This window comes from Beta vulgaris, chromosome 1 (genome assembly GCF_026745355.1).
Source record: "Beta vulgaris subsp. vulgaris cultivar EL10 chromosome 1, EL10.2, whole genome shotgun sequence".
Lineage (NCBI taxonomy): Eukaryota > Viridiplantae > Streptophyta > Magnoliopsida > Caryophyllales > Amaranthaceae > Beta > Beta vulgaris.
This window is the reverse complement of record NC_079202.1, coordinates 41275975-41288438: the sequence shown is the minus strand read 5'-3', so window position 1 is coordinate 41288438 and position 12464 is coordinate 41275975. Positions and strand designations below refer to the sequence as shown.

Genomic DNA, 12464 nt, shown 5'->3' with positions numbered 1-12464 from the left:
TTGTGTCTAAATTCATACACTACTACATTTTGAAGCAAATGCAACGAACTAATGCAACGGTCTGCTATAATGCAACACCATATTGCAACGACACACACTAAAGTAACGGTTTGTTGCAACGGGTAGTACTAACGCAACACCTATTGCAACGATTAAAAATCTATACAACGGTTTGCGCCTGGCATTGCATTAAAGTTTGTATAATAGAGATACCACGCTGCCTCTTGGTTTTCATTCTTATTTTCCCCGAATTCTCTGAAACCCTAAATCTTTGTTCTCAAATATATCACGAGCATCTAGTCACGCACTCTACCGGAAATTCTCATCCTCGTCGGCGCTGCCATTTCACATCCTCGCCGGCACCAGAAATTTTCGTCCTCGTCTTCGTCCTGCTAAGAAATTCAGTCACACTATCTACTTTAGAGTGAAGATAGGCGGCGAAGATTTTCTCAAATTCCCCTCAATTGGATTAATTCAGTTCATTTAGTTAGGTTAGTTCGAACTTCTACTCTTCCAATTCATTGATTTTCAGTTGAATTTTACTAATTTGTTCCTATATTTACATTGAGTTCGAACTTCTTTCGATCCTCTCTTTCATGGCTTTCTTTCCTTTCGTAATCCTTCACTTTTATGCCGGACTGTTATGATGATGAGAATTCGATCTTTATTCTGGAAATTTATAGGTATCTTTAATTTCTTAGATGATGTTGGTGCTATTGTTACTCTATATGAATTTCAGTTTTTTTATTTTATTTAGTTTGTGAAATACAGTAGAATGGTGCCATTGTTACTTTATATGAATTAAAGTTTTTATTTTATTTAGTTTGTGAAATACATTATAAGGGTGCCATTGTTACTCTATATGAATTTCAAAAGAGATAATTTGAAATTATTCTATGCATTGTTACCACTACCAAAAACAAAACATTAATGACAAATAATCTATGACATATTTAAAATCCCGTCGCAATTTTGATGGAAGCCCTTTGTAGATTGATATACAATTTTTGTTTAGTGATGTAATTTAGGGTCGATGATATCTGAGTATTAGTTATGGGGGTTGGATTCAATGATTTAAATAGTTTGTAAGTATAATGTAATATGCTTTTTGGAGGTACATTTTGATCTATCCTCAGGGTTGTGATGTCTTTAACCATCTCCTTAGGGTTTGGATTCAGTATAATGCATCTTAGCTAGGTAAGACAGGCTAATTGAATCTTTCTTATGTGAAAGACTTAATTTAACTAGTTGATAATTTGTTTAAGTTGGTTTACATAGGATTTGAGTGTTCTTCACTTCTCTGGTTTAATATACTTATTATCTTCTGTTATCAATTTGACTTGATGAGGATTTGTCCATCTTTGATAAATATTGTTGAATTGGATATAATAGGAGGGAAAGTGAAGTTGTTAGCAACCTCATTACAACATTTTCTTTGCTAAGGAAGCTATTGTGTACGGAACTTTTGTCTACACTAAAATTATGCTTGATGGGATGTGATCAAATATTTGTAGATTTATTACCAAAAGAGAATATATGTAGTCAATTGTTGTTTAGACAGTCAAGTCCATTTAATTGTGGTCGGTTAGCTGTAAGCTGCTTAAATCACGTGCCAAACACAGCTTGAATCACATATCTGAACAAATTAAGGGAAGCAATAACTTGAAGGAAATAAAACAGATCAAATAGAAAAAATGCCATGAGTTAAATAAACTCATGCCTTGGATGCAAACAAGCTCTATGTTGTGTTTTGCTCCCTTTTATGTTCACTTATTCTCTCCTTAGTTTTACTTTCAAATATGTTCTCTTTTATTGATTTGGTGCCATCTGATTAAATATGTTCTCTTGGGCCAAATGCCTTATGTTTGATATAGTAATACTTTTGTGAAATGGCTCAAACATAATTTGGGTGTATAATTTATGGTTATTAACTTACTATTGCCTGTGCATTATTATTAGATAGTTCTTCCAAGTTTTTTTTTTTATTTAAGTCTTTTACATTATTTGATAGCATTGTGTTTACACCAAATGGCTTATGGTCGATATGGTAACACTTTTGTGGAATGGCTCAAACATAATTTGGGTGTATAATTTATGATCGTGAACTTAGTATTGCTTGTACATTCTCTTGAGGAAAGCTTTATGCTGTCTGTTGAGTTTAATGGTTACACAGGAAAGGATGAAGTCTTTCCATCTTGTTGAAGTATATAACGAGCGTTTCATACATGTGCAGGTCTTATCTTCATCATGGTGGTGCTCATAATGATGTGTAACTACAGTGACTCGTATTGTGCTCTATTCAATATATACTCAAGTGATGCAGGACTTTTGGAGCATTTTATATATATGTAGTGACTATATAGCATGCTCTATTGTAAGAGTGATTTATTGCAACATTTTAAATGTCGACGTTCGCTCGTAGAGAATTGAAAATTCATGGATTTTGTTTAGTTTATTAGTTAATAGATTTGTAATTATTTACTTTGTAAATTTGCCCATGGGCATGAATATTGTATGCATAATTTTTGAATCAATTATAAAATTTCATGTTTTTTAATACATTGATCTACTATTACTACTACTAGACTATGATGAAATTAGAGAGTTGCATTAGCTAGAGGCGTAAGGCGTAGTAATAGGTGCTAAAATGAAGCATGATATTAGTAATAGAAATTGTGTTGCAATGTATATGGAGGTGTTGCAATAGATATCATAATGGGACACAATATGAGGTTTAGGGGAGTTGCAATAGCTATCCTATGTTGTTGCAATAGATATATAGGTGTTGCAATAGGTTATCTAGCTGATGCAACAACTATTTATACCTATTGCAACGGCTCTGTGGTAGCCGTTGCAATAGTCATAAATATCGTTGCATTAGGTCTAATGCAACGGCAGCAACAACAACGATTGTTTGACCATTGCAATAGCTCTATTGCAACGGTTTTTGGCTCTACTGCAACGGTTTTTAAGGGTTGCAATAGCTCATTTATGTAGTAGTGTCAATAACCTTTCGATATTTACAACTTTCATGAAGGAAGTATATGGAAATTCTGAATTTAAGAAGAATATATTGGGGAAAAATAGTACGATAACCTAAATCAAAGGACAAAGAGAGTGGGTATTTAGGGCCATTCATAGGTACTCAACAAGAATAAGACACATCACTAGAATTCATATTTTTATTTGGTGGTGTAAATGGAGGTTGTGGTTATAGTTTTTAATTTTCAAGTGCTTGAGAAATGGTGGCATTAACCTGCCATTTATAGTGATTTTAGGAACAAAAAGTCGACTAAACTAATAAAGACTTAATGATGAAGAATACTTGGTGAGCAATGTTTTCTAGAAGCCTTGGAGAGCAAGGAGATGGAGCTTGAGGAAGAAGTTGAAATGCGTGGTCATAGTGATTTTTCATTTTTAGGAAATTATTAAAACTAAATTGGAATAATTGATTCTAATAATACAATCTTAGTCAATCAATTTTTAATAAACCAACCTTTCAGTTATTCCTGAATAATGCAACCTTTATACCCCTTTTATTGCTTTGATTCAAAATGACTTAAAAAAATCTAAAATATTAACACGTAACATTAGAAGTAGGGGCATGTAGCCAAGGAAAGGGAAAAATGGCAAGCTGCAAAATGTGGCTTACCAAGTAAGCTGATTATCAACATGTCAAAGCCCATTAAAAGCAAATAACCCCAAAAGGTTGCATTATTCAAGAATAATTGAAAGGTGACTTATCAAAAATCAATTGGTGAAAGATTTTATTATTAGAATGAATTATTCCAACTATATATTATATTATAATAAGTAAAGTATTACCCCACTAGTGGAAAAAGGTTGATTTGCGTCGACCCGAGACCCCTATTTGCGTCGGACTTGGGTCCGACGGCACAGGTCTCGACGCAGATGATCTATATCAATGATCTGCGTCGAATGCAGATCCGACGCACATCTTAATCTATTTGCATCGCACCTCGTATACGGTGCGACGCAGATGGCTATCCCAGCCTAATTCTCAGAGCTTCGCACATTGGGTATTGTAGAGGGTAATGTGCGTCGCACATTTCCTAGGGTGCGACGCACATTAGTGATTTGCGTTGCACCTTGGGCTACGTGCGACGCAAATTCCTATTTTAATAAAAAAATATTTTCAGAAGTAGGATATACTGCAACATTCGAGGAAAAACAAAGAGGATTCTTGAACAATTGAAGAAGCGAATTGAACACAACAGAATAAACCAACAAAATTTAATAATTTCATAATTTTGCAACTCCAACACAAAACAATAAAGCACCAAAATTCCATCATTTACAACTCGAACAATGAAAAAATCAGATACTAAAACTACGAGATCTCGAGTAGAGAGACATTGCGAAGTCGAAACAAGAAGAAGGATATCATCCTGAAAGAGGTACCAAGAGTTGTGAACGAAGGATGGATGAAAACCATTTGGCCTAGTGGCCTTATAAGGCCGCGTGCTAAAGATTGCATCCTTAACCTCCAACATTGACGGCTCATGGAAATAGAGCTCAATTGAGAGTTTTAAATTAAATGTGCAGAAGATTGGACACTTGTTCTAAGAAAAAAACTACGAATGTGCTCACCCAACTCCTGATCACCCAAAACAACATTCCTCGACTTAGTTTGTAAGGGTATTAATCCTTCTCTTATTCCTTCGAATCTGCAGATTTTTACGAAAGTATGTAGTATTCTTATCTCCCTTGACACAAGTCATACCAGCTTTAAGAAAGTTATAGTGGCTCCCTTGGTTAAGATATTTGATATCTCTTTTTGCAAGTCCTCCTCAAGAGTCAAATGAAATAAAGAGTTAGGGTGATACTAAAGATACAATTGGATACCATCTAGTCTCTTAATGGCTCGATTTTTACGACTATAGATGTTCCCAAACACATGTCGATTCTACACAATCAACTCCTCTCGAACTAGATCAAGATTATCATGAACTAAATCATTATGGACCCAAGCCTTCTCTGCCACCTCACGATACAAAGGATGAAGAATCCACATTAAGTTAAAACGAAAGAGCTTCTCCTCAACCCTAGAACCGGCTTAGACAACATAAGCTTTATGGGGCAGTGATCTGATGTAATTTTTTGTAAATGATATAAAGCACCCTCAGGAAAACAACCATACCACTCACATTGACCAAACACGTATTCAACCTCTCATGGATTAGGGCCCCTTTCCTCTTATTGAACAAGTGAACCTAGATCTAATAAACTTCATATTTATAAGCCCACACGCATGCATCCTTCTTGCACACAAGTTTTCCCTAAAGCGACTAACAGGATCCCCCCCCCCCATTTTTCATTTTGCTCTAAAACTTGAGGGGAAGTAGGGGCCGCTAAGATAGGCACGGGTATTCCGATCTGGACAAGAGGAGCAACAGAGAAGATGAAGGGGGAGAGGATTCGGGGGAGGATAGGGGCGGAGGTGTAACAACCCTCCCTAGTTAGCAGCTTAATTAAGACTAACTACAACTAATTAAAGAGTTAACCTACTAATTAGAGATGTTGTTAATACAAATTCCTAAACCACCTTGCCCTTGGGAGGTTAAGAAATCTATATATACGTGAGCTTGGTTCATGAAATCAACTTAAGACACTTAATTATTACATCATAGTCTAAGTATTTAGATGTTTGAGTTTAAAAATATAAGTTACATCACATAGTCGATTTATACAATAAACATAACGCAGTGGCAGAACACATAACACGAACATTCCAGACTAAGCTAATCTTTGATCTTTAGTTAAATCCTGCAAAATAGCTGAATATGCCCTCACCAGGATAGGTTCAAAAGAACAAAACAATCAGCTTACGCTGGTACACAAGTCCCACCAGTTTATGAATGTTAAGGTGGTTGAAAATAGATTTCCATTCTGAAGTAGTATCAGGATCGATGAATCTCAACATTTCTATTCGCTTGAATATCATAATACTTCTCATTTTGAAATAAAGTGGCATAATAATATCCACATAACATAACGAATAACTTTTCATGAACAAGACTTCTACTCTTTCCAACACTCACTTAAATATATCCAAAAACTTTTATTTTTCAATACTTTATCAAACCAACTTTATAATCAACTTAACTTATCAAAACAAGTTTCGGAAAACATGCTTGCTATGTCAAATTCCGCTATATTTTGAAAGGTGACTTAACAACCATGTCTCGAAAGAATGCTATGATTAATAAAGATGATAAAAGGCTGGGTTATCAAGATATGACAGTAGTTGAAGGTTCATAGAGTGCTCTTAACATATAAAAGATTACTTCACACAATAGAACATAGGTCAATTTAAATGGTTCTCGATTTGGTGTTAATGAACAATGGTTTTATGCAATGATCACTTATACTTCTTGGGTTTATCCAAAGTTTAGGTTTCACACTTAATTATATAAAGAAGCAGTAGGTATTCATCATGAAAAATCGTTGAAAGGGCCAAAGGAACAAGGGATTACAAGTTCAACAAGTAATTAAGCAAAAAGTCGAGTTTTTAGGTATTGTGTACTTCTCAAACATAAGTTATACTGAATATAAGAGGAAGATGTGATACGAGGTTGATCAACAATAAATATAAGTACTTTCCAGTAGTTTATAATAGAAGGGAAGCAACAATGAAGGCATCTACACAAAGCCCAATCGAAGTAGAAGCACGGTTTGATCGGTTTCAGAGGAACTTGACATGCAATGATTTCTAATTCGAAAATCATCAACCACGATTCATAATAAACACATTGAAATCAACTACTTATAACTTCTTAACAAAACAGTAGGTTTCCAACACCAAACATATTCGTAGCTTTCATAAATTCCTTAAACAAGTTTTATGATAACAATTAAGAAAGTAAAGTATCAAAGGGTGGTTCTTGTGTACCTTAACTTGGTGTCTAGGAAATCAAATCTTACTGAGTAACTTTTACCACCTCTCCAGAAACCTTTTAGGACCTTAGGAAAAACATGCATCACCTTAAAGTTAGTGATTAACCCAAAAGAAATCAAGTTTCAAATTAATATACCTCATGCATGCTGAAATTCAGCCATAACTCACCTTTCTTGGTTTTCTTTAGGGTTACAAAAATGGAACTTAGAAACTAACGTCTGCCCAATAAGGAGGACACCTTTATGAACCTAGTGAAGTATTTGCATGCAAGTTTCAGTGCCAGGACCTAAAGAAAACAAGCTGGCAATGGGTCTTCAACTCGCTAGAAATGGAGTGAACGAGAGAGAGAATTGTGTTGCTCTTTTTTTGTGTTTGTTTGTGGAGTGTTTCTAATGAAAATGAATGAGGGTCTTGGTATCCTATATAGGGAGAATGGGTAATGGTAGGATCGGAATTTCCCATTTAGTATTGGGGTTAAAATCGTCATTCTTTTGCTTATGAACACACCAGGGTTTCTCGGCTTTTAATTTAGGTTCTTTCCTAAATCACTTCTTAATCCTTAACTGTTCTTAACCAATTTCCTTCAAATTATATTATATACCTTAATGGAAGTATCTTGACTTAATCACTCCTTAATTTTACTTCCCCGATCATCAAAACGATATTAACGACTACGTACTACCAATTTCCTAATTCTGAAACGATACTCAACTTTTCAAACATAGTGCATAAATTATTCAATTATCACATAGCTCTTGTTATTAGTTAGCTAATAATACATAATATCCATGTCAACAATATAACTCACATAACAGTCATTAAAACTCTTAGATTTCATAGCGTAATGGTCACACTTAATTTAATCGTCATTAGCATAATTGATCATGGATTATCGATTCTAATCTTAGCTTAATAAGTCAGGCTATTACACTCTACCACCCTTAAAGAAGTTTCGTCCCGAAACGTATAATATACCCTGGAATAATTGGGGGTATTGTTCTTGCATATCCATTTCTTTTTCCCAAGTTTATTCTTCCGTCCCATGATTGGTCCACAGTACTTTAACTAAAGGTATTGTCTGGTGCCGCAACACTTTTTCCCGTTTATCTAGGATCCTTATAGGTCTCTCCTCATAACATAATGACTCGTCTATCTACAACGGCTCGTAAGATAACACCTGTGAAGGATCATGTATATATTCCCGTAGTTGCGAGACGTGGAAGACATTGTGAACCTTGGACAATTCTATTGGCAAGGATAATTCATAGGCGACTTCCCCAATTCTTTGCAAAACCTCGAATGGTCCTATAAATTTAGGACTCAATTTCCTTCGCAGACCAAATCTTTTCACCCCTTTAGTAGGTGAAACACGAAGAAATACCTTATCCCCTTCTTCGAATTCCAGCTTCGTTCTTCGTAAATCAGCATATTTCTTTTGTCGTCTTGCGCGACTTTCATTTTTTCTCGAATTACCCGAACCTGCTCCATTGTATCTCGAATTAACTCAGGTCCAACTGGCATACCCGGACTCACATCATCCCTACATATAAGTGTTCGACATTTACGCCCATACAAAGCTCCATATGGAGCCATATATGCTAGATTGATAACTGTTATTATAGGAAAATTCTATTAATGCCAATTTATCCTCCCAAGAGCCTTTAAATTCTAATATTCGGGCTCGTAACATGTCTTCTAATATCTGGATTATTTGCTCGCTTTGCCCATCTGTTCCTGGATGGAATGTTGTGCTAAATTTCTGAGTCGACCCCAAAGCTTCTTGTAACTTCTCCCAGAAATGTTATAGAAATGGAGTATCTCAGTCAAAAATAGTAGTGGTTAGAACGCCGTGCAATCGAACAATTTCCATGATATATGCATCTGTTAGTTGTTTCTTGCTACAAGTTACTCCTATGAAAATAAATTGTGCTGTCTTTGTCAGTTTGTCCACTACAACCCATATAGAGTCATTTCCCCTCCTTGATTTAGGTAATCATGTCTCAAAGACACTGGAGATCGAATCCCATTTCGACTCTGGTCCTGGCAATAGCTGTAACAATCCCTTTCCACCAGAAATATTTCTTCACATCCTGAATCATCTTATCTCTACCTGGATGAACTGAATAAGCACTCTATGCGGTTCTTTCAAAATCCTATTCCTCAATTCCTCGTCATTAGGGATGCACCATCTCCCATTTCAACGAACACTCCCATCAGCATATTCTTGGAAGTCCACAGTCTCATTCTTTTCTATCTTTGGCTTCAATTCCTTGATAAAGTCATCCTTTTCCTGCTTTTCTCGAATTTCTTTAAAGAGAGACGGTTGCATCACAATTGCAATCAATTCTCCTTGCAGTAGGCCCCTTGCAACCACTCGCAAATCTAATTGCACCGATTCTTTATATAGCTCTTCTAGCACAGATATCAATGAATTTATCTCCCGATGAGGTCTTCTACTCAGAGCATCTGCTACTTTTGTGGCTTTTCCTGGATGATATTGAATATCTATGTCATAATCTTTAAGTAATTCCAACCATCTCTGTTGCCTCATGTTCATTTCTTTCTGGGTGAAGATGTATTTCAAGCTCTTGTGATCAGTATAAATCTTGCGAGAGACTCCATATAGATAATGTCTCCACAATTTCAGTGCAAAGACAACTGTTGCCAACTCTAAATCATGTACAGCATAGTTTTTCGCATGCATCTTCAATTGCCTAGAAGCGTAAGCTATAACTCGATGGTTATGCATTAGTACACACCCTAACCCTTCCTGGGAGGCATCACTATAGACCTCAAACCCTTTTGTTCATGAAGGTAGAGCTAATACTAGAGCGCTAGTCAATGTTTTCTTTGATTCCTGAAAAGCCTTCTCGCATTTCTCTGTCCACTGAAATCTTGTATTCTTCTTGATTAGATTCGTAACTGGCAGAGCTATTCACGAGATATTCTCCACGAATCTCCTATAATATTTGGCAAGCCCAAGAAAGCTTCCAACTTCCCCAACATTGTTAGGTGCAGGCCATTCTTTTACCGCTTTTATCTTCCCAGGATCAACTACTATACCTGCCTTGGTTACAACATGCCCTAAGAACATTACTTGATCCAACCAGAATTCACACTTACTCAGCTTTGCATAGAATTTCTTTCTTCGTAATAGTCCTAACACTTCTCTCAAATGTTCTTCATGCTCTTTGCGATCTTTAGAGTATACCAATATATCGTCTATAAAAATTACCACAAACCGATTAAGCAAAGGCTTAAAGTATCTCTGCATTAAATCCATAAATGCTGATGGTGCATTGGTGAGCCCAAACGACATCACCACAAACTCATAATGTCCATATCTAGTTCTGAGCGCTGTTTTCGGAATGCCTTCCCCACTATGCGCATCTGATGAGACTCCGACCTTAAATCTATCTTTGAGAATATCCCTGCTCCCTTTAACTGATCAAACAGCTCATCTATTCGGGGTAATGGATATCTATTTCGGATTGTGATTTTATTAATTCCCTGATAATCTATATACAATCTCTTTGTACCATCTTTTTTCTTCACAAATAACACTGGTGCACCCCATGGAGACACACTAGGTCGGATATAATCTTTTTTCAACAACTCTTCTAATTGCTTCTTCAATTCAGCCATTTCTGCAGGAGCCATCCTATAAGAAGCTCTGGATATCGGTGTTGCCCCTGACACCAAATCAATATGAAAATCAACCACTCGATGTGATGGCAATCCCGGTAAGTCTCCTGGAAATACATCCAGAAATTCTCTCACCACTGAAATTTCTTCAATTATGCTTTCTTCCTTTTTACCCCCTTCCATTTGATTCACATAACGGATACCCTCAGGTACTATCTCTGTATCATTCTCAATTATCATATTATCTTTTTCTGTCGGCCTCGCCATTTCTTCTCTATATACAATCTTATCTCCACTTGGAGACCTCAATCTAACGGCTCTAGCGTAACATTCTATCACCGCCCGATTCCTACTCAACCAATTCATTACCAAAATCACATCATGATAATCCAAATTAAAGGGTATCAGATTTACCCGCAGTTCTGACCCTGCTATCCTAATTTCATAATTCTTAAATATCCATTTACAACAAGTCGACTCCCAATTAGGCAAACAAATAATCATATTTAAAGGTTGAACACAGGGTTTATATGGCAAGTTGCTAACAAACATATTCGAAATAAATGAATGTGAAGCTCCGGAATCAAATAACACATTGGCCATCGAGTTACATACAAGAAACCTCCCTAAAATTACATTACCTGGTAACTCCTGCATCTCTGGAGTCCCTTTTGCCTCTGTCTTAACAACGAATAACTTCCCTGATGCTTTCCCTTGACTGACAGACTGAACCCCTTTTCCGACCTTACCTTGGCTCGAGCTTCCATCTTTAGCAGTCAACATCAACATATTCCCTAATTTATTATTTCTTCCTAGCCTTCCTGTTTCTTTCCACGAGGGACACTCGTTAATTCGATGTCCAACATTCTTGCTCTTAAAACACACCATTTGCTGCGAGCAATTTCTACCATAATGATTCTTTCCGCAACGATTACACTTCCATTATGTCCTTCCACTATTACCACTCCCAGCTTGCCTTTTAAACTGAATTGGGGCTGACACTTATGTCTTTGCTTTCTTGAATCCTCCCTCTTTAAATTTTCCTCCATTTATTTTCTTCCTAAATTCTTCATCCTTCATTTCAATTCGTTCCTGTTCTAGGGCGCGATCATATAGTTCTTCAAAAGTTGTATATGCCCCAATTCGCTTTTGGCACTTCAGATTCCGGCCTTCAAAAAACCGCATCATTTTCACCCTCTCATTGCCTACAAAATCAGGCGCAAACCGGGACAGTTCCAGGAATTTTGCTACGTACTCCAATACGGACATTTTTGCTTGCTTCAAGAATAAGAATTCGTTCTCCTTCATCCTCCGCAATGCCGGAGGAAATAACTTATCCTTCATTTTCTCAATACACTCTGCCCAAGTAAATTCCGATTGTTGGGCTACTCCTTTGGTGGTATTCCACCATATATCAGCTGGTCCTTCCAAATAAAAGTAGCCATCTTAACCTTCATGGTCGCAGGGCAACTGACCACATCAAGCAATTTACTCATGTATGTAATCCAGTCTTCAAATTTGACGGAAATTAGATTCACCATCATAAGTGCATGGCTTATGAGCAGCCAAACGCTTATAAAATTTCCCTTCATCATCATTCTTATTTTGGTTTTGCTTTTCAAGTATCTCCAACAATCGAGCATTCGTATCTTTCATTTCTTGTAACTGCTTATCTTAATCTTTCTCAGCATCCAACGATTCGGATGCACTTCCTTGGCTTGCCATTCCCTTTATATTCAATTGCAATACTCAGTTGAATTTTCATACATTGTTTCCTTCATAAGTTTACTTAATACATTAATTTCAACTTCACAACTTTATTTCATGTATATAGTCCATGATATCATAGCAACTTCGCTTGTTATTTATTTACGTGTTTCATACAAAGACACTGATTTAT

General features: G+C 36.3%; 2 protein-coding genes across 2 annotated transcripts; both read right to left on the bottom strand.

The window, feature by feature from the left end:
* Positions 1-10237: 10237 nt before the first annotated feature.
* Positions 10238-11452, bottom strand: LOC104905919 (uncharacterized). The gene has a single exon (XM_010694575.2). The coding sequence runs from the start codon at positions 11450-11452 to the stop codon at positions 10238-10240; it is 1215 nt and encodes a 404-aa protein (XP_010692877.2).
* Positions 11453-11566: 114 nt separating this feature from the next.
* Positions 11567-12220, bottom strand: LOC125492564 (uncharacterized). Its single transcript, XM_048635192.1, has 2 exons — positions 12103-12220; positions 11567-11988 (listed from the first exon to the last, which is right to left on the bottom strand). The coding sequence occupies exons 1-2, from the start codon at positions 12218-12220 to the stop codon at positions 11567-11569; spliced, it is 540 nt and encodes a 179-aa protein (XP_048491149.1).
* Between the last annotated feature and the right edge of the window lie 244 nt (positions 12221-12464).

What these genes read in the sequence shown, in the direction of transcription:
- LOC104905919 (XM_010694575.2), bottom strand. Translation starts at nt 11,452, where the DNA reads ATGGTGTGTTTTAAGAGCAAGAATGTTGGACATCGAATTAACGAGTGT.
- LOC125492564 (XM_048635192.1), bottom strand. Translation starts at nt 12,220, where the DNA reads ATGAAAGATACGAATGCTCGATTGTTGGAGATACTTGAAAAGCAAAAC. An exon ending in TAAGCCATGCACTTATGATG is followed by an intron (nt 11,989 to 12,102) that starts GTGAATCTAATT and finishes TTTATTTGGAAG; the next exon opens with GACCAGCTGATATATGGTGG.